Source organism: Sus scrofa, chromosome 1, assembly GCF_000003025.6.
Source record: "Sus scrofa isolate TJ Tabasco breed Duroc chromosome 1, Sscrofa11.1, whole genome shotgun sequence".
In the NCBI taxonomy this organism is placed as follows: Eukaryota; Metazoa; Chordata; class Mammalia; order Artiodactyla; family Suidae; genus Sus; species Sus scrofa.
In genome coordinates this window covers 236359251-236383682 of record NC_010443.5, presented here as the reverse complement: position 1 = coordinate 236383682, position 24432 = coordinate 236359251, and the positions used below count along the sequence as shown (strand labels likewise).

The 24432-nt window shown below is 45.6% G+C and overlaps 2 protein-coding genes and 2 long non-coding RNA genes across 5 annotated transcripts; 2 read left to right on the top strand and 2 right to left on the bottom strand.

The window, feature by feature from the left end:
• Nucleotides 12-3111, bottom strand: CCDC107 (coiled-coil domain containing 107). Of its 2 annotated transcripts, none has more exons than XM_005660222.3 (6): nt 2933-3111; nt 2692-2846; nt 730-793; nt 553-643; nt 347-459; nt 12-264 (listed from the first exon to the last, which is right to left on the bottom strand). In XM_005660222.3, exons 1-6 carry the CDS (start codon nt 3036-3038, stop codon nt 17-19), a joined length of 777 nt encoding a protein of 258 aa, XP_005660279.1. In that variant the 5' UTR covers nt 3039-3111; the 3' UTR covers nt 12-16. The 2 variants fall into 2 exon arrangements, with proteins under 2 accessions (XP_005660279.1, XP_005660280.1); XM_005660223.3 differs by having other exon boundaries at nt 730-790.
• Nucleotides 789-3673, top strand: LOC106509199. The gene is made up of 2 exons (XR_001306517.2): nt 789-893; nt 3372-3673. It is a non-coding gene; the product is annotated as an uncharacterized LOC106509199 (long non-coding RNA).
• Nucleotides 10269-11975, top strand: SIT1 (signaling threshold regulating transmembrane adaptor 1). Its single transcript, XM_005660221.3, has 5 exons — nt 10269-10530; nt 10639-10774; nt 10851-10909; nt 11020-11081; nt 11160-11975. The coding sequence occupies exons 1-5, from the start codon at nt 10461-10463 to the stop codon at nt 11391-11393; spliced, it is 561 nt and encodes a 186-aa protein (XP_005660278.1). The 5' UTR covers nt 10269-10460; the 3' UTR covers nt 11394-11975.
• LOC110255822 lies at nt 11626-14530 on the bottom strand. Its single transcript, XR_002336687.1, has 2 exons — nt 12766-14530; nt 11626-12319 (listed from the first exon to the last, which is right to left on the bottom strand). It is a non-coding gene; the product is annotated as an uncharacterized LOC110255822 (long non-coding RNA).

The window sequence follows — 24432 nt, the reverse complement described above, 5'->3', positions numbered from 1 at the left end:
ACACAGGAGCATCCAGTCACAAGAACAGACTCTGTTTTACTAAACCATCAGCTGTTGCCCCTCCCTCCCAGTGGGGGCTGTGACTGGGGCCCTCTGCTGCAGCTTTCCTGCATCTTCTCCTTAGGCCCTGCTCCATTTCCCTGGGAGTAGCTAGGTTCCTTGTCCCTGTGCTCCAGTTGAGGGGCTCGTCCCGGGCCTGACTGTCACCAGCCTCTTCTTCGTCCTCCTCTATACATAACTTCTTAGAAAAGGGTATGTGAGCCTCTGTGATGGGGAAGATCAGGCATGCTCCAGTTTCAGTGGCTTTGCCTCTACCTCCACCAGATCTCACCTCCCCGCCCTGTACCTGGTTCTGGAACCTCCACACCCTTGTTTGGCTTGTTCTCTTGTAGCAGCTGGTGGATGGTCTGTAGCTTCATGTGCAGAAGCTCCTGCTGGGCTCCAGCCAGGGTAGTCACACTGCAGATATGTCTGCTCAGAGGCTGCCCAATCTCTGTCCGCACCTCTCCCACCTACAAGTTCCCCTGGCCACAGGGTCGTTGCTCTCCTTACCGCTCAAAAAGGGGGTCCAGCTGGGCCATCAGACTATTCAGGTGTTGCTCTGTCTGGGCCAGCTGTTGTGTCAGCTGGACCAGCTGTTGCTCTGGTGCAGGGGAGAAAAGGAGAGCAATGGTTACTGACTTTCTGTCCCCTAATCCCCCACCAAGCACAGACTTCTGCAAAACCCACCTGACTGCAATGATTCCTTCTTGCCTGCCTCCTCTTGGAGAACAGCAGCCTCATCTTTCCCCTGCTATGGAAAAAGGAAAGGACAACACTGCAGCAACACAGTTCTCCATAACCTCAGTTTCCAGAGCCAATAGGAGGAGGAGAATTTCAGGCAGCAAAAGCAAGTGAGTTTTTAACCTCAGAGAATCACAATCACATCTAGTCTAGCTCCTTACCCAGGTCAGGAAGCAACATGTCAGTAACCCCAAAAAATGGTCATTCAGTCTACTGAAACACCTCCAGGAAGGAGCAGTTTTCTCCAGTTTGATAAAGCTCTGGTTATTAATTTACATACAGTGCCAAAAACTGTCCTTCATGTATCTGATTATGGTGCTGATCAGAGCCTTCCAAAATCATATCTTTTCAACACGATATCCCCCTACCCCCTTTCTCATGTCTTCTCTGGTTTAATAGTGCCAGTCTTTCTCGGTCAATGCTCATTTAACATGGTTTTCTCTGGTAGTTTTACTCTGATTTGTTTAAAGAGTATATCGTGCTGGGAGTTCGTGGCTCAGTGGTTAACGAACACGACTAGGAACCATCAGGTTGCAGGTTTGATCCCTGACCTCGCTCAGTGGGATCTGGCGTTGCCCTGAGCTGTGGTGTAGGTCCTAGATGCTGCTTGGATTCTGCATTGCTATGCTGTAGGCCAGCAGCTGTAGCTCCTACTCGACCCCTAGCCTGGGAACCTCCACATGCCTTGGGTGCGGCCCTAAAAAGCAAAAAAAGCAAAAAAAAAAAAAAAAAAAAGGATATAGTGCTCTTAAAGTTGTGCCCTCAATAGAATTCCCCCGCAGGGTTCTAATCAGAAGATAAAGAACAAAATACCTTCTTCCTAGCATTGATTTGGGAAGTGGGCTGTCACATCACACAACTGAACCTCATTAATCAATAAATTGCTGTTAAATTATGTTTCTTCCAGACTATATTTGGGTCCAAGAATAGAATTTATTATCTGGAGTTCCCCTCGTGGCTCAGCCATTGGCAAATCTGACTAGGAACCATGAGGTTGCAGGTTCGATCCCTGGCCTCACTTAGTGGGTTAAGGATCCGGCATTGCCGTGAGCTGTGGTGTAGGTCGCAGACTCAGCTCAGATCTGGGGTTGCTGCGGTTCTGGTGTTGCTGCGGCTCTGGCGTAGGCTGAAGGCTACAGCTCCGATTAGACCCCTAGCCCAGGAACCTCCATATGCTGAGGGTGTGGCCCTGGAAAATACAAAAAAAAAAAAAAGAAAAAAAAAAGTATTATCTATCTATGTTGAATTTCATCATTATATTCAGTCCCTCATCCTAGCTTGTCCAGCCCTCATCCTAGCTTGTCCAGTCTTATTATGAATCATGGTTAGCTATCCTTCCTAGTTTCCTATCTCCAAATTGGCTCAGCCCTCTATTTCCCAATGCAATTAAGTGATACGGCTAAAGTCAGAGCCCTGGGAGGTACTACGTTCCATTTCAACAGTTTGAATCTACCAAAATGTACTATCAGTTCACATTTCAGAGCCTCCTTCCCAAGAACTTGAGACTGCTTGGTACCTCGAACTCTAAAAACACTTTGGCTAAGTAATCAGCTGCTCGTGCCAAGGTTGGAATCTTACCAGGAACCGCACTCACTGTAGTATGGACAGTCGCTGGGTTCAAGTCCCAGTTCCACCAGTTACTAGCTCTGGGTGACCTTGAGCAAGTGACTAACCCCTACATTGGATTGATGGGAGGATTAAATGGGATGGTCATTATTTATTTACAATTTATCAAGTGCCATTCACCTCGATAGCTACTCAAAATAATCTCATAAGGCTGGAAACCCAGAGGACTCAGGTCTTCACTTTACAGATGGACAGGAAAATGAGTCTTGTTCTTGGTACCATAGGGACCCAACGGGAGATTCAGAACCCGGGCATCCCCTCCCTCCTCTCGTCGTCCCGCACCTGCAAACACTTGTACAGCACAAAAGCCACGACGGCCGCGGTGTACAGCGCCCCCAAGGGCAACGCCCCGGCTCGAGCTGGGTCGCGCTGATCCTTGGGCGGCGGCGACCGCCGCCGGAGTTCTGTGGCCTCGGGGCCGACCTGGGCGGCGTCTCCTGAGGAGGGCAGAGGCGGGTCAGTAGAGCTGGGGGTTGGGGCCGGTAGGCAGTCCCTGCCTCCCTCTAACAGACCTCGGTGGTACCTGGGTGTGCCGGGCGGTCGGGGCTGGAGCGGTCTCCGAGGACCTCGGGCAGCGCAGACATAAGTAGCAGCCCCACCGCACCCGCTAGCGAGACCACGCTAGCCATTGCAGGCGGACTACAGGAGAACCTGGGAGGAGCCGGCGTTGGCCGCACGCGCCCATGCGCACGCGCACGCGCGCCCTGGAGCCCGTTCCGCTCCGGGCCTCCCTGGAAGGTCACGCCCACCTAGCGTATGGGCGGGGCCAGGATTTATTTGCATAGGACCGGGAGCCCAGCTTAGTTTATTTTAGAAATTAGTTCATTTCTTATCTCCATTTAGGGATTCGGTTAGCCAGAAAGTGTCCAGAAGCTTACAACCTTAGAAGAGTATGCGATAAAGTGGTTTCCCACACTAGTCCACATCCTCACCCTAATCATAAAATAAATTTTTTCTTCCAGCTATAAAAGGTTACAGGAGCCCACCCACCAGTGAAGCTCGTGCTGAAGGCCTGTTTCCTAGGCTACAAACGAGGGACTAGTTCCTTATTTACGCCTAGGGGAAAGTCCCCGGACCTAAGGCAGAGAGTGCCACGTGCGCCTGCACGTAGACTGTCCCTGCACCTCACGGTTAATCCGCTAAGAAGCGATTTCGCCGAGCGGCGTGTGGCAGGGATGTCATCCGTCAGCCGAAATAGTTACACAGGCAGTGCGCTTCCGCGCACCAACCACACGGGGCTCATTCTCAGCACGGCTGATTTTAATCCTTTCTGGAAGGTAACAAGGTGGTTATTTATTTATTTTTTTTAAAGAAAAAAAAATTATTGCTCAATGGATTTATTGCATTTATAGTTGTACAATGATCGTCACAATCCATTTTTATAGGATTTCCAGCCCACAACCCCAGCACATCCTCCACCCCCCGCAACTGTCTCCCTTGCAAACTCTTAAGTTTTTCAAAGGCTGTGAGTCAATATCTGTTCTGCACAGAAGTTCATTCTGTCCTTTTTTCAGATTCCACATGTCAGTGAAAGCATTTGATGTTGGTGTCTCAGTGTCTGACTGACTTCACTTAGCATGATCATTTCTAGGTCCATTCATGTTGCTAAAAATGCCAGTATTTCGTTCCTTTTAATGGCTGAGTAATATTCCATTGTGTATATGTACCCCATCTTCTTGATCCACTCCTCTGTCGATGGACATCTAGGTTGTTTCCATGTCTTTACAAATGGGAGAAAAATCTTTTTTTGCCTTTTTCTAGGGCCGCTTCCCGCGGCATATGTAGGTTCCCAGGCTAGGGGTCGAATTGGAGCTGTAGCCACCGGCCTACACCACAGCTCACAGCAATGCTGGATCCTTAACCCACTGAGCAAGGCCAGGGATCGAACCTGCAACCTCATGGTTCCTAGTCGGATTTAGTTAACCACTGCGCCACGATGGCAACTCCTAGTTTTGTTTTTACTGACATTACTCTAAGAGGTGGATCTGAGAAGATGTTGCAGAAATCAACGGCATCTTTATACACTAACAATGAAAGATCAGAAAGAAATTAGGGAAGCAATCCCATTTACCATTGCATCCAAAAGAATAAAATACCTAGGAGTAAACCTACCTAAAGAGACAAAATACCTGTATTCTGAAAACAATAAGACACTGATGAAAGAAATCAAATATGACACAAATAGATGGAAAGACATATCATGCTCTTGGATTGGAAGACTCAATGCTATCAAAATGACTATACTACCCAAGGCAATCTACAGATTCAATGCAATCCCTATCTAATTACCAAGGACGTTTTTCACAGAACTCGAACAAAATAGTTTAAAGTTTGTTTGGAAGCACAAAAGACCCAGAATAGCCAAAGATAGCCTGAGAAAGAAAAATGGAGCTGAAAGAATCAGGCTCCCTGACTTCAGACTATACTACAAAGCAACAATCATCAAAACCATAAGGTACTGGCACAAAGACAGACATATAGATCAGTGGAACAGGATAGAAAGCCCAGAATTCTGTTTTTTGTTTGTTTTAGCGATTCCCCTTTCCCACAACGGCTTCCTGTTTCCCTCCTCCACCTGGCAAGTGCCTAATTTGAACTCCGATTACCTGGGCTATAATCCTGCCTCCCCTACTTTGGGCAAATTATTTAATCTGTTTCCACTCAGGAATGGAGATAATGAGAGTTGTTATAATGAATAAATGGGGGTATTCCAAGAAAAGTGCTTAAAACTGTGATTTTAATTTGAGCAGCTACTATTTCACCAGGCACTTGAGATTATATTATCTTTCTCCCAGATATTCCGCTGCCTGCCACTCACCTCCTTTCTGCACAAAGACAACACAATTTTCAAATCTCACTCACTGTATGTGCATGTTCTATACAGAACACTTAGGTCAACTTCTTATGCATTATTGCAGCTATTCTACTTTCTTCAAGTCATTACTATATGTCAATTATGTCTCAGTAAAGCTGGAAAAATCTGTTTTAATTAAAATCAATGCAATTATAAAATGAAAATACTCTAGACTGTAAATTCCATGAGAGCAGGGGCCATAGCTCTTTTTTTAACCATGTTATTCCTATTGCCTAGCAGAGCACCTGGTGCTAACAGGCACTCAGTGAATCCTTTTTTTTTTTTTTTCACTAATTTAAATTTTTATTGAATTATAGTTGATTTACAGTATTGTAGTAATTTCTGCTGTACAGCAAAATGATTCAGTTATACATATACATATCCTTTTTTCCCCAGGTTTTTCCCATATAGGTTATTACAGAATATTGGCTACAATTCTCTGTGCTATACAGCAGGTCCTTGTTGATGATCCATTCCACATACAATATGCCAATGTGCCAATCCCATCAGTGAATCCTTGTTAAATGAAATTAATGTGTTCAAAACAACCCAACAGGCAAATATAAACTCTTCTAAAGAATGAAGAAACTAAGATTCAGGAAAGTTGTTAGTAATCAGGTAAGAAGATGGGAAGAGATGTCAATGCTTTTCTTTTTTTTTTTTTTTTGTCTTTTTGCTATTTCTTGGGCCGCTCCCACGGCATATGGAGGTTCCCAGGCTAGGGGTCGAATCGGAGCTGTAGCCACCGGCCTACGCCAGAGCCACAGCAACGCGGGATCTGAGCCGCGTCTGCAACCTACACCACAGCTCACGGCAACGCCGGATCGTTAACCCACTGAGCAAGGGCAAGGACCGAACCCGCAACCTCATGGTTCCTAGTCGGATTCCTTAACCACTGCGCCACGACGGGAACTCCTCAATGCTTTTCTGTCAGTCTCTCATCTGCCTCACAGCAACAGATACCAGAGCTCTTCCTGCTCCTTGCCTTCCAGGACTTCTCCAGGCCAACTTGGATAGTTTTCCTTTGTCTTGCTGCTGAAATTCAGCTGCCTCTGTACCTGATGCCAAAGAGAAGGGTGGAGACAGAGTTGGAGGAAGCAGAAAAAGTAGCTTTAACTGCCAGGCGAAGATGGAACAGGGCAGGCTAGTGCCTCAAGGCCTTTGTCCTCCTTGGAGGGCGTTAGTGAGGAGTCGTGTGGTGTTTAGGGAGCAGGCCATGCTCAGCTCATGGACATTTTCCTGATTGGTTGCTGGCAAGGTAACTGGGAGTCAGCATCATCAACCTTCTGGTTCAAACTAGTCTGAGATCGTTGTGCTTGTGGGCATCATACCCGTTGGGGGCTTCAGCACATGCAAAACAGCTCCAAGGACACAGCTCAGAATACTATCTATAGTCCTTGAGGAAGAACTGATGGTCCTTGACTTTGTTGAATGGCTAAACTATTATTACGTCTTGTTTTCCTCTTTCTCTGTATTTTCTCACTTCTCTGATTCTTTGACTACAGTTTTTCTATAGTCAAAAAGGCAGATGGAGGACATGAGTGGGGGTCCATGCTGGGAAGACCTCATAGGGTCCTGCTCTGCGACAGCTCCACACTGTCTTTCAGTTGTCTAGGGCGCATGGGGTCATCTTTCTAATTACCCCCAGAGCTTTTTAAGGAAAGAAACCGTTATCCGCTCATATTTGTATATCCAGAGCTTGGCACACAAGCAAGCAATTGGTGTGTGTGTAGTAAATGAATGAGGTACACGTGTTAAATAAATGAACGAAATACAAGTAGGAGGAGGGCCAAAAAGAAAAAAGAATTGCGTGTGTAACTTCTTGTCTTTCCAGAAAAGAACAGGAGACGCCTGCACTCAGGGGAGCTGTCACTTCTAGCAGACCACTCAGAGGCAGCAGCCTGGGTTGCAGAGCAGAGGAGTCCAAACCTTGACATAATGTAAGTGGTTTGAGCTGGATAAACGCCCCTGGCTGATTTTTGTCTTTATGGAACTCGGACCTTCTAGTCCCAGCTCTTCTTTTTCCCAAAAGATCAACAAATCAGGATTTTAAAAACTGGAAAACTCTCAGTTTTAAAATGATGACGAAAGAGTTCCTGTTGTGGCTCAGTTATAACAAACCTGAGGATCCATGAGGACGCAGGTTCAATCCCTAGTCTCGCTTAGTGGGTTAGAGATCTGGCCTTGCTCTGCTTAGGCTAGCATCTGTAGCTCCGATTTGACCCCTAGCGCGGGAATTTCCATATGCTTCGGGTGCGACCCTCAAAAGACAAAAAATGTGACGAGGAATCAGTGGCATACTTAGCATATTTAACACCTGGGTGGATCATTTTTAAAACGTCTCCTCTTCGGAGTTCCTGTTGTGGTGCAACGAAAATGGATCCAACTAGTAACCATGAGGTGTTGGGTTCAATCCCTGACCTCACTCAGTGAGTTAAGGATTGGGTGTTGGCATGAGCTGTGGCATAGGTAGCAGATGTGGCTTGGGATCCCATGTTGCTGTGGCTGTGGTGTAGGCCCATTCAGCTCCTAGCCTGGGAACCTCCATATGTGACAGGTGTAGCCCTAAAAAGACAAAAAAATTAAAAATATATAAGAAAGGGTAATGGGTTAACATTTCTTAGTTACAGTATTTTTTGAGAAATGAGCAAAAAATGTATAACTACATATTAACCTGAGTGGTGAATAATATTACTTTCTTTTCCTTTTTTTCTTTTTTTTTTTGTTATCACTGAGCCATGACAGGAACTCCGCTAATTTTTTAAAAAAGTTAACTTCCGCAAATTTGTCAAAAGTAATTTTTGCATATTCATATTCAAGAGAAATATAGCTAGACTTGTCAGTCTTCACTCATAGTTGATTAAAGAGTATCTTTTATTTTTATTTTGAAAAATTTCTTTCAGGAGTTCCCTGTGTGGCACAGTGGCTTATTGATCTGGCTTGTCTCTGTGGAGGTGCCAGCTGGAGCCCCTGCCCAGAGCTGTGGGTTAACGATCCAGTGTTGTTGCGGCTCCCACTCAGATTTGATCCTTGGCCGAGGGAACTTTCATATGCTGATGGTGTGGCGGAAAAAGAAAAAAAAGTTTCTTTCACAGGAAGCAACAGACAAAAAATTGCTAGGAAAAGAAAGTCTTAAACATAGGATGTCTGGGAGATTATTCATAAAAATTCCACTTTACAATAAATTCCAGAAATTTTCAATATAAGTAAAAATGATGTGGTCACCTAGAACAGAAAGTAACTCAAGCTTAATTTGACTTTTCAATCACTATGCGATTATTGTTTATTTTAAATCTACTGGTTAAATGCAGGAATATGTAGTATCATAGGAGTTGGAGACAAAAACTGCGGCCAAATCAAAGAACAATTCCAAATTTTAAATTTTTTAAATTATTTTTTTACAGCCTCACCCACAGCATATGGAAGTTCTCAGGCCAGGGACTGAATCCGAGCTGCAGCTGCCGGATCCTTTAACCTACTGCACAGGGTGGGAGATCGAACCCAAAACTCCAGTGACCTGAGCCATTGCAGTTGGGTTTTTAACCCACTGCACCATGGTGGGAACTCCAATTCCAAATTTTTAAGAACTAATTCTAGATATAAAAACACATGTAGATGAACCTGCATCCTCTGTTCCGTGCCATGGGATTCAAAGGTTTGGAGAGAAAAGGCAGACATCCTGTGGCATCCTGCTTATGATAGGAGCAAGTTGTATAACTAGGAGTTCTACAGATGAACTTCCATTTTGTAGATTACAATACAAATGTGCTCATTTGAAGCTTATATAGTATTAAAACTCATCAGTAACCACAGCAAGTTAAGAATGTAGATCTACAAAATATTTTTCTGAAAGGAATAATTTGTCATTGATCTTTTTTAGAATCGCTAGAACATGGCGATAAAAAGAAGACTGACTTTGGAGTTCCCACTGTGGCTCAGCAGAAATGAATCCGACTAGTATCCATGAGGATGTAGGTGTGATCCCTGCCTCGATCAGTGGGTTAAGGATCCAGTATTTCCGTGAGCTGTGGTGTAGGGCACAGACAAGGCTCAGATTTGGCGTTGCTGTGGCTGTAGTGTAGGCCAGCAGCTGTAGCTCTGACTGGACCCCTAGCCTGGGAACTTCCACATGCTGCAGGTGTGGCCCCAAAAAGAAAAAAAAATCTTTGAGACTGATTTTTAGTCAGTTTTCATTTGAAATTCTCTGCAGACAATACCCTCTTATCGCCTGCAACTGGAGGGGGCAGGACCTCTCCTGCCACCCCCATCCTTGGCACATCACTGCAATGATTCAAAAAAAAAAAAAAATTTAAGCATTGTATGGGCCAGACAAAACATTTCTCTGACCTCTGGTGTAAGGTTTGTATTTGGAACTTAAAATCCTCTTCCCACATCAATAGCCTCCCATGTGGTTGGGCTGTCTCTGGGCAGGGCAGGTAGGTACTCCTTTGCTCCCCGAAGGGAAGAAGTGGAAGGCAGGACTGTTTCCCAGGCAAGGACTGGGACAGAGGTTTCTTTAATTCAACTAACTTTTGAGGTAGACAGTTTGGATGAAGTGGCCCAGGAGGAGGGAATTAAGCTTCCTCTATCCTCCAAACTATTATACCAGTAATAACAGACAAGTGTCATCTTAACATATGCCCCAGGGAGTCAGCCTTAGGGTGTGGTAGGATTGTAGGCACCAGGGGACCTCCTCACCCCACTCCACTTTATAGCACGCTCACTGAGGACTACATCCTCTGTTCCCTGCCATGGGATTCAAAGGTTTGGAGAGAAAAGGCAGACATCCTGTGGCAGAAAGGAATCTCATAAGGCTTGGCTTTCTTGTCTTGTTGGTCCTGCCTCATTGTACTTCTGCCCACCTCAGGGTCACGACCTCACCTGCCCAGTGGCTCAGCTAACTCAGGCTTGCCTCCTCTCTGGCTGAAGTGGGTACAGGGCCACGCCGGGGGCGGGGGGGGGGGCGGAAGCTTAGGAGCTGCTGGGTGGCTGGCGCAGGTGCAGGCACAGGGCGGTGTCTTTGTTCTTTCACTCATCCCTCCCCTCCCCCTTCCTCCCCGGAAACCAGCGACTTGGCCACCGCCACTGGTACTGGAGATGCTGCGCTGTGGGGGCCAGGCTCAGGGAGGGGTGGGAGTAAAGGGGGCTGCTGCAGCTGTCAAGCCATAAATCAGGCTGACCCTTGACTCTGGGCAAGATGGCAAATCCGGCTTCCACACCAGCAGTCCCGAGCAGAGGTCATAACTGCACGGATCTGTTAGCGCTTGGTGAGCTGGGCGGGGCAGGGGTAGGGGTCACGTGGCCCTATGTCCCACCTGCTGGGACCTGGAGGGTTAGGCTGGGCAGTAAGAGCCCCCATCCTCTCACATCCACAGGAATCCCCTCTGTGATCACGGCCTGGGGACTGTGGGCCATCTTAGCGGCTGTGACGCTGCTACTTCTCATCTCGCTGGCTGTGCACTTGTCCCAGTGGACTAGAGGCCGGAGCAGGAGGCATCCAGGTCTGGGAAGGTGAGTAGCGGACAACAGAAATGGGTTGATGCCCCTTACCACAAAGTCCCCTGATCCCCTAAACTCTGTGTTGCAGGTCTGGCGAGTCTGTGGACGAAGTCCCCCTGTATGGGAACCTGCATTATCTGCAGACAGGTAGGAAGGTGGCAGAGGGAAGGGGCACAGTGGCCATGTCCTGGGTGGGTGGGATGAAGAGGTGCAGGGGGAGGACCAAGAAGTGACCAGATTCCTGTTGCCTGTCCCAGGACGGCTGTCTCAAGAACAAGGGCCAGACCAACAGGAACCAACACCTGGAAGCTCTGCCAGGGTGAGTCAGTTGTGGCGGGAAGAAGTGGGGGATTTTTTTCAAGGGTCCAGTGAACTTCTAACAGCCTTGCATCTCCAGGCTGCAGAAGAGGTGATGTGCTATACCAGTCTGCAGCTGCGGCCTCCTCAGGGCCGGATCCCCAGCCCTGCAAGCCCCATCAAATACTCAGAGGTGGTGCTGGACTCTGAGCCAGAGCCCCAGGCTTCAGGTCCTGAGCCGGAGCTCTACGCCTCAGTGTGTGCCCAGACCCGCAGAGCCCGGGCTTCCTTTCCAGACCAGGCCTACGCCAACAGCCAGCCTGCACCCAGCTGAGATGGAGGGCCTGGCACACTGGGGCACGCATCTCCCCCACCTCCTCTGTTGCAGGGGTTACTGCTACCCTGTCTGAGGTGTGACTGTTTTCCAACCCCCCCTGAAGACAAGCAGCCATTGCCCAGTCACAGGGGGGGTGTTCCCTTAACTTCTTTTCTGAGTTGTGACCGACCCATCTCAGAGGAACGCCAGGCCCCCAGCTTCTTGACAATGGAGGAAGCAAAGGCAGTGGCCCCCTCCCCACCCCTTTTTTTTCATCTATTCCTCCCAACCCCCAAACTCCCAGGTTTTCAGTCCTCCTTCCGGAGTTTAATCAGATGCTCCCCACTCCGGCTGCCTCATGGTCTGTGCTGACGCCTCAGTGTCTCCTCAGCCACAGGAAGTAGGCAGTGGGGGAGGGGGTTAGAGCCTGAGAGGATATGTATGGGTATCCTGCTCAGGATCCCACAGGCTGGAGGGAACCCAGTGAACTGAAGAACCCAAGCTTGATTTCTGGTTTGAGAACCCTGGCAAAATACCAGTCTCTATCCTGTTGTTCTCTGTCGTGTCCCCAAGTTTTTAAATAAAACTTCTGAAAAAATGTTTAGATTTTACCTAGAGAGCTGCACACCTGCAACAGGTTCCATATGGTGGGGATGTGAACTTTGGTCTCTGGGTGGGTCTACCTGAGAGAGAGGCGTCGAAAGGGGCCTCAGCATCAGTGCTGCAGGGATGGGTGCCAAGGGTGGAGGAAGGAGTCCAGCCACTTCTAGAATATCCCCCAGGATTTGCACGCAAAGCCTCCCCACTCCCATCACCCAGGGTTTGCAAGCTTCCCAGCTTCTGACCTTCCTTCCCTGGGGCCATAACCCACAGCAGATCTCGGCCATTTCTCCCTTCCATCTCTGCAGATCGCCTGACCTTTGTAGATCTCTTGACAAAGTTTACTAAGATTTGAGCAGAAGAAAGGGGAAGCTGAGGCTTTTACGTCCAAACTCCTCTCCTTCCCGCTTAAGAGTCACGGAAAGAAAAACAAAAAAACCCCCACAAAACCACAGAGCTTGAGATCAGCCTGGTGGTACCAATCAGAAGGGGGGCGGGCGGACGGACGGACACACACGCACACACACACTCTAACCCAAATGCCCCAGACCTTCCTGGACCTCTGAGGACCCCAACTGGGCCTCCCCAGAAGAGGCCCCTGTCGCGGTTAAGGGCGGGCAGCTGGGGCTGTGTGGGAGGGAAGGTGGCTTTAGGGGCGGGCACCGGATGCGGGGAACCACTGGCAGCGCCAGGTGGGGTTCTGAGCGCTGCTGTGCTGAAGATGGCTCAGTGTGTCCCCTCCCTGGGAGAACCCGACTCTAGAAGAACCAGGAGCTGGAGTCCTGCCCACCTTCTAGGACAAGCCCGGAACCGCAGCCAAAGTTTCAAACGCCCCCAATCCAGGCTGTAGACCTCCCTCTCGGCAGGGCTCCGCGGTGCCCGCTGCTTCGGCTCGCTCAGGACCGAGCCCCGCGCGCCCCCTCCTGCCACCACGCGGCCTGGCCCCCGCCTCTGCGCAGGCGACGTGCGGCCCGGCCCGCAGCCTGCGGAGAGAGGGAGTCTCTCCCGGGACTTCGCCGAGCTCTGGGCAGGTGGTTGTCAGAGCCGCCGCCTCCCGCGTTCGCGGAATGGAGCGGACTCACTGTTTGAAGTTGGGTGCGATATGAACTTGGTTTTCCTTTCAGTTCCCAAAGCCTGAATCCTCTGCCTTCTCTCCCTTACCACCCTTGAATTTTTCTTCTTACTTCACCGATCATTGAGGCTCGTGGCTCCTAGACTAGCCTAGGCCCCCAGGATTGAACGCCCAGGACTGTGCCAACTTACTGATTCCTGCGTCCAGGGAACTAAGTAGGAGTAGCCAGACCCCGCCTCAGACACCTTCTAGGGGCCCCTTGGCCACACCTTGCTAGCTGGTCACCGCTCACGAAATACCTGGTAGTCCTCTCCCCTTCCACAGCTCCAGGTGCTTTCTTTATCGGCCTTCCTTCACTCACTGCTATCTGTTTCCAGCCAGAAGAAACGCCCTGTTCCAGGCAAATGTCCAGGGGCCCCAGCTCTCCCCCTCTTCCTGAGATCCCAACTGGGAGGACAGGGTTAAGTTCAAGATGTGAAGAGGCAGGGTCTTTGGGACAGTCAAAGGCTCAATGATAAAACATTCTTAAGGAATTACTTACAGGTGGGAAGGGGGCCTTGGAAAGCCTTCAGCCAAGGCCACTGCAAAGTTGGCTTTGCTCTGCACTCTGTCAGGATGAGTCTCAAGTGGAACTCCTGTTGTAGTTCAGTGGGTTAAGGACCCCACATGCTCTCTGTGAGGGTCTGGGCACGCAGTTGGATTCCTAGCCTTGCTCAGTGGGTTAAGGGGTGGGCTTTGGCATAAGCTGCTGCATAGGTCAAAGATGCTGCTGGGATCCCATGTTGCCATTGCCAGACTATGGCCTAAGCCGCAGCTGCAGTTCTGATTTGATTCCATATGCTGCAGGTGTGGTGGTAAAAAGGAAAAAAAAAAAAAAAAGTTGTCTAAACTTCCAAGCTAATTTTGGGTATAAAGGAGAGAAACAAAGCTGGGACATGGAGACCAAGTCTTAATGACTTCATTTGAAACTGTGGATCCAGCCACGCCCAGAGCTAGACCAGACTCCTGAATTTTTTGATTATGTAAGCTAATAAATTCCCTTTTTCTGTAAGTCAAACTAAATTAATTAGATTTCCTATATCTTGTAACCACGAGTTCTAATTCTGCGGGAGAAAAGACCAGCTGAGCTGACCAGGACCAGCTGAAGATGCTAAACCTTTGAGATCTTTCCTTATCCCTCAGCCTCCACCAGCCACCCTCCTCTGATTTACTTAAATGTGTTATCATGCCATAGGAGCCTAAGAGATTTCTGCTTGCTGTGTAAGTCTCTTGTCAAGCTCTTATATTTCTAGCATAGAATAGCTGGAAGGAAGCTGACAGATCTGACCCAAACTTATACCCACTGCAGGAACCACCATGAGCTTCTTAAACACTCCCAGAGACAGGGAGCTCACTACCTTACCAAACACTGCTTTCCAATTTTTTTTTTCTTTTCTTTTTGGTCTTTTGTCTTTTTAGGGCCGCACTTGGGACATATGGAGGTTCCCAGGTTAGGGGTCAAGTCGGAGCTGTAGCTGCTGACCCTGCCATAGGCGCAGCAACTCAGGATATGAGCCACATCTGTGACCTACACCACAGTTCATGGCAACACCGGATCCTTAGCCCACTGAGCAAGGCCAGGGATTGAACCCACGACCTCATGGTTCCTAGTCAGATTCGCTTCCACTGCACCACAACGGGAACGCCTGTTCAGAGTCTCTCTTAAAGTGAAATGAATATAGTAGCAGCAACAAATAGTGGGGACCCATCTCTTTATTGAATACTAAATCTACAGGGCCTTTGTTGGTAAAGAATACAACAAAGGGGACCTCGGTAACAGGAGGATGTGGTTCTTCACACTCCTGCTCCTGTAGCCTTATGACTCAGATATTATGCCTCCTTCTTTTTTTTTTTCTCTCTTTTTCAGCTGCCCCTGCAGCTACACCACAGCCTCAGCAACACAAGATCCTTAACCCACTGGGCCGGCCGGAACTCCCTCTCTGTCTCTTACTTGCAAATTGCTTCCCACTTTGCTAATTTGCTTTTCCATCCCTTTATATTCCGTGCTTCACATTTCTGCTTCCTCACTCCAGCATTATATTTCCTACTTGGTCTTATGACTTCAGTTAAATGTTTTAATTATAGGAATAGTGTGAGGACATGGTAAAAGAAAAACAAAACAGTGGTTCTCAACCATACATGACTTCTCCATTCCACTCCCCGCCCCAGGACATTTGGCAATATCCAGAGACATTTTTGGCTGTCACAGCTGGAGAGGAAGTGCCATTGGTATATAGTAGTTAGAGGCCAGGGATGCACCTAAACATTCTACAACACACAGATCAAACACTCACAACAAAGAATTTCTGGCTCCAAAAGTTAAAGGTGCCAAAGTTGAGGCAGAAAAAACAAAGTGAAAGGCTATGCCCCAACCTCATTCCTACACTCAGTTGTAGTTCCCAGAGGCACCTACTATTAATGGCTTCTGTTTTTTAGCCTTTTGGTAAATATCACTGTATCTGTCAATAATACTTAGACTGCTCAGATCGAGGGGATTCTGGGCGTGTGGCACCCTACTGAAGCCTCCACACCCCTCTGGCAATTCCCAGCTACAGGTGATAAACTTTAAGTGGGCTCTTCTGAACTCTTGGCTGAGATAATTCCCCACAGACAGGTTTCTGAAGAATAGCCTCAGAGCCAAGAACAAGGACCTTGGGAAAGGCAGCAAGTCCCAGAAATGGCCTGCTTCCCAAGAACAATGCATGGTTTCGCTGAATTTCCCTCACTCTCCAAAAAACTAATGGTGGATTGACTTTCTCAGTTCTTGAAGGTGAGAGAGTGCAGACAAACCAGAGGGCAGAGAGGCCTGCTGAAGGAAACAGATGAACCTCTGACTGAAAAAAAATGAGAGCTGGGAGGAGATAGGTGTGAAGGTCAAACACACAAGATTTCCCTGAACCGAAAAATGTGATATTTGAACTAAAAATGTCCATAGATAAATCAAAGGAGAGGACAGACACTGCTAAAACTCAAAAACAGTTCTAGAAATCAAATGAAATATCTTGTACAGCAGAAATTAACATGACATTGTAAATCAACTTACTTCAATAAACAAACAGGGAGTTCCTGTCCTGGCACAGCGGAAAAGAATCAGACTAGGAACCATGAGGTTGCAGTTTCGATCCCTGGTCTCACTCAGTGGGTTAAGGATCTGGTGTTTCCATGAGCTGTGGTGTAGGTAGCAGACATGGCTCAGATCTGGCGTTGCTGTGGCTGTGGCGTAGCCTGGCAGCAACAGCTCCAATTGGACCCCTAGCCTGGGAACCTCCATATGCTGCGGGTGCAGCCCTAAAAAAAAAAAAAAAAAGACAAAAATAAATAAATAAATAAACAGATGAAGTATCTCAAAACAGGTAACAAAAATATGCAGATGTAAATCATGTGGTGAAAGACAGGAAATTGGAACACACCCAGGAGACTTAACTGCAAATTCTAAGAGTTCCTGGAAAAAAGAAACAAGAGAGGTCATAATTAAGTAATAGATGAAATTTCCCTGAGCTGAAGAATGTGTTACAAATTGGATTGACAGAAAAAAACACACATTTATCAAGGCAGTCGAAAGGCACAAAATTCCAGTTTTTAGACAAATACTAGAAATGTAATGTACATAACATAATAAATATAGTTAACACTGCTGTATGTTAACCTTTGAAAGTTGTTGAGAGTAAATCTTAAGTTCTCATCACAAGAAAAACATTTTTTCTATTTCTTTAATTTCATATTTTTATGAGATGATGGTCCCTAAACTTGTTGCAATAATCATTTCATGCTGTAAGTCAAATTATTATGCTGTACACCTTAAAGTTATAAGTGCTGCATGTCAATTATATCTTAGTAAGACTAGAACAAAAAAAACACACACCTAGCCATATACAGGTTAAAATTCCTCTGCTTTAAAGGATATGGGAAATCTTACACATTTTCAGTCAGAAAGAAAGTTCTTTCTTCCTATCTGGTACCCCGAAAGTTAAAAGACAGCAAAACTGTCTTACACTGTTAAAAGGTCTGCAACCCAGAACCAGGCAAGGAAGGAAGATATCTGAAGATTCGCAAAAATCACTCACCTGAGAAATACTCTGAAGACTCTAATGAAATAAAAAATGAATCGGAACAGAGATTTTAAGATGGGGAAGATGACGAGAAGGGGAAAGAAAGCAGTGGGGAGCAACGAACCATGATCTATATATTTATATCTACACCTCTATGTATTTATAACATGTAATAAAAATGCTAAATAAGGACTCTTGAAACAGATGGAACACTGCGAGGGAAATTCTAATAAAGACTAAATGATCGCAATAAAACTCTAGAGGTGGGGATAGGGGAAGGTTTGTGTTCCAGGACCTAAGGGGAGAGGGGTTGGGAGGCAGAAATGGGAGGGGGAGGGGGAGCGAAAATGACCTAAAGGCCATATATTATTGGGGTGTGGAGGAAGTGGAAGATAAGAGTATGAAGGAAATAGCTGTTCTGTTTTCACACACTAGAAGAGCCACATGTGCTTTATTTAAGAGAGGAGGGCAAGTGATGGTAACTACAAATAGAACGATAACCTCCAAATAACAAGGGAGGAAGTGGGATGAGCAGTCATTCATTCAATCCAGCAAAGGTAAAGAAGAGTTCAAATAATGTTAAGAAATTTAAGAACAAGATGGAAATAATAATCAAATACATCATTTATTACAGTAAATATGATTGGCCTGAATTCTTCCATTAGAAGGCTGTTAGACTTTGTTATAAATCAAATTCTGGTCCCTATTATTTTTCTTTATATGCACTTAAGGAGTTCCCGTCATGGCTCAGTGGTTAACGAATCCGACTAGGAACCATGAGATTGTGGGTTTGATCCCTGGCCTCGCTCAGTGGGTTAAGGATCCGGTGTTGCCATGAGCTGTGGTGTAGGTTGCAGACACGGCTTGGATCTCGCGTTGCTGTGGCTGTGGTGTAGGCCAGCGGCTACAGCTCCGAATTGACCCCTAGCCTGGGAACCTCCATATGCTGCGGGAGCAGCCCTGGAAAGGGCAAAAAGACAAAAAAATAAAACAAAATAAAAATAAAAATATATTCACTTAAGGTGTTCTCTTGCGGTGCAGCGGGTTGGGAATCCAGTATCCTCACTGCAGTGGCTTGGGTTGTTGCTGTGGCTTGGGTTTGATCCCTGGCCCAGGAATTTCCACATGCAGAGGGAGGGGCATGGCCAAAAAAACAAACAAAACACAACTAAAGTGATAAAGAAACTTTCAAAATAAAGGTGTGGGAAAAGGATACCAGGCAGATAAACGGAAAGCAGTGGTAATGATGATATTCAACAAAGGGAATTCAAGTTTAAAGCTGAAATTGGTGTGGGGACTGCTAACAAAGGGGTAGGAGAGAACTTTTGGGGTGATGCATCTTGATTGTGGTGTTGGTTACATGGCCAAATACATTTGGCAAAACTCATAGGATTGTACACTTAAAACTGATAAAAAAATTTAATGTATATAAAAATGTAATATATAAAAATTGCAATACAGTAAAACTGGCTTTTAAAAAGAACAAAATTGGAGTTCCCATTGTGGCTCAGCAGTAACGGACCCAACTAGGATTCATGAAGACTCGGATTTGATCCCGGGCCTCCATCAGTGGGTTAAGGAACCAGTGTGGCCCTGAGCTGTGGTGTAGGTTGAAAACCTGCCTTGGTTCCCGAGTTGATGTGGCTGTGGCTTGGGCCTGCAACTACAGCTCTGATTCAGCCCCTAGCCTGGGAACTTCCATATGCCACAGGTTTGACCTTAGAAAGACAAAAATAAAATAAAAAGAGCAAACTTACTGTGTTCACAAAACTTAAATGCTGAATGAGAAAATAGCGTAATGCCAGAAACCTTCTCAATTACCTTGTATCATATTTTATATCCCTGAAAAAATAAAGGGAATATTTACTTCAAAAAATTATAAAAAGTAAATCTGACTAGAAATCATGAGGTTGCAGGTTTGATCCCTGGCCTTGCTCAGTGGGTTAAGGATACAGCATTGCCGTGAGCTGTGGTGTAGGTTGCAGATGTGGCTCGGATCTGGCGTTGCTGTCTGTGGCTGTGGCTTAGGCCAGCAGCTGTACCTCCGATTAGACCCCTAGCCTGGGAACCTCCATATGCTGTGAGTGTGGCCCTAAAAAGCAAAAATAAAAAAATAAAAAGAACAAGAAAAGAAACCAAAACTAATTAGGAAATAACAAAAGCTGATGTGAATGGAATGGAATATATATATATATTATGATATATATTAAATCATACTATAATATATAGAATGAAAAATACTAAAAAAATATACTTTTAAAAAAAGTTCTTTAAAGGGCTAATAAAATAGGGAAACTTCTTGCAAGCCCAAGTAAGGAGAAAAAAGAGAGTAAAAATAGAAAAGATTAGTTATGAGAAAGAAAACATTATTACAGATAGAAGAGAGTATAAAAGGATTATGAAGAAAGTCTGAGTTGGAGTTCCCACTATGGGGAACAGGATACAGTATTGCTACAGCTGTGGCACAAGTCGAAGCTCTGGCTTGTAGATTCAGGCCCTGGCCAGGGAACTTCCATATGCTGTAGGTATGGCCAAAAAAGAAAATTTTTAAAAAGCACAACTTAAAATTCCTTGGCAACCAATTTTAAAATTTAGAGGAAATGGATACATTTCAGGAAAAAAATATAAATGATCTAAATTGACCCCCCCAAAAGAGGAAAGTTTGAATAGCTCAAGTCATCTTAGAGAAAACTGGACCAGAAAGGTGATCAGGGATCTACTTTTTTTTTTAATTTTTTTTTTTTTGGTCTATTGTCCTTTTTTTAGGGCCGCATCCACAGCATATGGAAGTTCCCAGGCTAGTGGTCCAATTGGAGCTACAGCTGCCAGCCTATGCCACAGCCACGGCAACACCAGATCCAAGCCATGTCTTCGACCTACACCACAGCTCACGGCAATACCAGATCCTTAACCCACTGAGCGAGGCCAGGGATCAAACCTGCAACTTCATGGTTCCTAGTCGGATCCGTTTCTGCTGCGCCACGATGGGAACCCCAGGGATCTACTTTTAGAAAAGACTGTTTTCAAATAGTGCCATAGCTGAGCTCTATCTAAACTTCAAGAGTTATTTCCATGCCATTTAAAGAAGTCGAGACTGGAGTTCCCGTTAACAAATCAGTGGTTAACAAATCTAACTAGGAACCATGAGGTCGGGGGTTCGATCCCTGTCCTTGTTCAGTGGGCATAGGATCTGGCGTTGCCATGAGCTTGTGGTGTAGGTTGCAGACTCGGCTCAGATCCCGCGTTGCTGTGGCTCTGGCATAGGCCGGTGGCTACAGCTCCACTTAGATCCCTAGCCTGCGAACCTCCATATGCCACTGGAGCGGCCCTAGAAAAGACAATAAATAAATAAATAAAGTAGTTGAGACTATAGAATAAGACTCCCATATTTAATATATAGAGTGACCATAACAATATCATTCCTCATAAAAACTATGTAAAAAAGAAGAAAACTGTTTAAATACAATTAGGACTTTTTACTAAACCCTAACAGCAAATACTGTTCTCAGTAGTCAAACACTAAAGCACTTTATAAAAAGAAAAATTTAGATAGAATGCCTGGTATTTTCCTTATTATTTAACATATCTTGGAAGTTTTACCAAATGGAGTAAAACAAGAAGGTGAATTGCTACATTATCTGAAAAATTATATAGCTATATGTTTTGCTGATATGACCATATCAAAAAATTCAAGACTTTAGTAAAAAAAACTCAAGTAAAAGGACATTATAATTTGGGAGTTCCTATCGTGGCTCAGTGGAAATGAATTTGACTAGCATCCATGGGGATGCAGGTTCGATCCCTGGCCTCATCCAGCGAGTTAAGGATCCCATGTTGCCATGAATTGTGGTGTAGGTTGCTGTGGCTGTGGCTTAGGCCAGCAGCTGTAGCTCTGGTTCGATCCCTAGCCTGGGAACTTCCATATGCTGTGGGTGCGGCCCTAAAAAAACAAAAACAAACAAACAAACAAAAAAGATATTACCATTTGGAAAGTTGACTGGACGTAAGATAAATATAATGAAAATAAACTGCTTTTTTTCCTATTCTAGCAATAGGCATCTCATATTGATAATAGGAAAAATATTCAATTTACAGTTAGAAAATTATAAAATTCTTAGGGTAATAACTGTTAACAGTCACCATAATGCCATGCACTATTCTGTGCAATCCTCCAACACCCTCTTCGGATGGATTACTATTATCATTCTTATTTTGCAGAAAAGAACACTGAGAAATAGAGTGATTTACCCCAGATCATTAGCTGTAATCCTGGCAGCTGGCACTGAGACTACTTTTGAAACCTCCATGTTATGGTATGTCATTTTGTAAAAATTGAGATATAATTGACATATTATTAGTTTCAGGTGTACAATATGAGTCAGTGTTTGCATATTTTGCAAAGTAATCACAGTACCTCTAGTTAACATCCATCACTGCACAGTTACAATTTTTTTCCTCGTGGTAAGAACTTTTAAGATCTACTCTCCTAGTAACTTTCAAATATACAATTCAGTATTATTAGCTATAGTCACCATGCTGAACATTAATCCCCAGGACTTATTTTTTTTTTTTATAACTGGAAGTTTTATAGTATGTAAATTTAGTCAGGAACACCTAGTACTATACTCATATGAAGAAAGTTATACAATATAATTAAAAGATATAAAGCAGGGAGTTCCCGTCGTGGCGCAGTGGTTAACGAATCCCACTAGGAACCATGAGGTTGAGGGTTCGGCCCCTGCCCTTGCTCAGTGGGTTAACGATCCGGCGTTGCCGTGAGCTGTGGTGTAGGTTGCAGACACGGCTCGGATCCCGCGTTGCTGTGGCTCTGGCGTAGGCTGGTGGCTACAGCTCCGATTCAACCCCTAGCCTGGGAACCTCCATATGCTGCGGGAGCGGCCCAAGAAATAGCAGCAACAACAACAACAACAACAAAAAAAAAGACAAAAAAAAAAAAAGATATAAAGCAAGATTGGGACAAGTAGAAAATCCACCATACTGGGAAAACAAAATATCAGAAAAAATATCGTTACTCCCCAAATTTATGTAGACCATCAAGATAATTGCAATTTGTTTTTCAAAGAATAGTCAAGGACAAATATACATATATATTTGTGTATACATATATTTATATATATTTGTGTATTTATATATATATATTGGCCGCACCCATGGCATGTGGAAGTTCCCAGGCCAGAGAACAAACCTGCACCACAGCAGGGACCCCAGCTGCTGCAGTGACAACACCAATATGTGCCACAAGGGAACTCCCAATTAAAAAAAAAAAAAAAAGGCAAGAGAAATGTGCCTTACCAAATACCAGAATGTGCTCTAAGGCCAATTAATCATATCAATAAGTAAACAGGAATCCAAACTAGGTGTTTGTACATATGAGAACAAGGCGGTTCAACTCTTTGGGACAAGTAAGAATAATATAAGAAATGGTCCTGGGACAGGCAGCTGTTTACTGAGAGCCGACGCTGGGCTGGGACACTGTACCAGTGGGGCTTGCGTTTTAGAGCAGTGGCGCCTGGTAGGGGAGAGCAAAGCTGCTCTTGCAGGACACTCAGGGCATCGAAGCTGGAGGCAGCAAGAGACTGACTCAATTTCCAGGCAGTCTTCATGGGTTCTGGCTTATCCCTTCTGCCCTACTATCCATCCACCTTGCCTCCCTGCAGACTCCAAGCTCCAGCATTAGAAGCAAAGATGACCACCTTTCACAGACTAGCTCTTAGAATTGCATTGATTGGGTAAGAGCAATTGTCCTATAACAAATCTCTCTCTCTTTTTTTGGGGGGGGTCTTTTTAGGGTTACTCCCATGGCATATGGAGGTTCCCAGGCGAGGGGTCCAAGTGGAGCTATAGCTGCTGGCCTACACCACAGCCATAGCAATGCCAGATCCGAGCCATGTCTTCAACTTACCCCACAATTCATGGCAACGTAGGATCCTTAACTCACTGAGTGAGGCCAGGGATCGAACCTGGATTCTCATGGATGCTAGTCAGATTCGTTTCCGCTGAGCCATGACAGGAAACAAATTTCTTAACTGAAAAAAAAAAAAAATTCTTAACTGAAAAAAAAATGTGTGTATGTATATCTATATGTGTACCCTAATGGTCTGCTTTTCTGAGTCTTTTTTGAGATAGAACTTACATATAACATTGCGTAGGTGAAAGGTGTACAGTGTGTTGATTTGATACATTTGTATATTGCAATATGCTTACCACCATGGTTAACACCCCATCAGTCACACAATTGTCATTTCTTTATGTGGTAAGAACGGTTTGAGGCTTGACTGACATGCTAGATGAAGGACATATAAGAATTCACTGTGTTCTTTAAACTTTCCTTTAGGCTTGAAATTTTCAAAATAAAATTCTGGAGGGAGAAAAAATACAGAGGATCTAACATCAATAGAAGAGCAAATCCAACTAGCTAACAAACATGAAAATATGTTCAGATTCACTAGGAGTCAGGGATATGCAATTTAAAATAACAAGGAGATACCACTTTATGTCCGTGGTGGAAAACTGGGCTCAGCGCCATTGGGTAACGCCGAGAGCCAGTGTAGACCATGTGCCCTCTGAGTTAGTCCCCCAGAGTGAGGTTGCTAGGGTATATACCAGTTCCCACCAGTCATCAGTTGAGAACTGCTCTGTGGGGAGGCACTGATTTCCAGCACTTTCTCTCACCGCCTGCCGAAGAAAAGCTCCAGAGATGCTGGCAGTTGGAAGCCAGGCTGAAGCTCACCAAGTGGAAAGGCCTGGGGGAACAAGGATGGCTGAGGCTCTGCGTGCCTTCCCCCGCATTGCTCAGCTCCACACAGGCCCCTCCTTAAAGTCACTCTGTCACTTCTCCAAGGTCACAATTTCTTAAAAGTGGGAAGGGGAGGAAAAGGAAGAAAAACTTACAGGAGGAAGGCTAGTGGGACAAGCTACAGTGCTGTGCTTGGTGCTAAGGCTGCAGCTGAGATCCCTCAGCTTCCTCCATCGCATCCATTCAGGATGCCCCCTGACACTCAAGCAACACTTGATGCTGGCCTAGGTGGTTTGTCTGGTGGGTAACCCAGGCCTTCATTTGCAAGAAGTCTGAGCCCTGATGACTGTGGCCTTTTCAGGCTGCGGTGGCCACCACTGCGCATTTATTGATAATGTATCACCAGGCACAGAGCACCAAGGGGCACCCACGAATCTCCTGCATGCAGATCCATTCCTCCTATCTCCTCATGATAATCAAGCTGGGGTCACCCCTGCCAGAAGAATCACTCTGCTCTAAGGGGGCGAGAGAGAGAAGGAG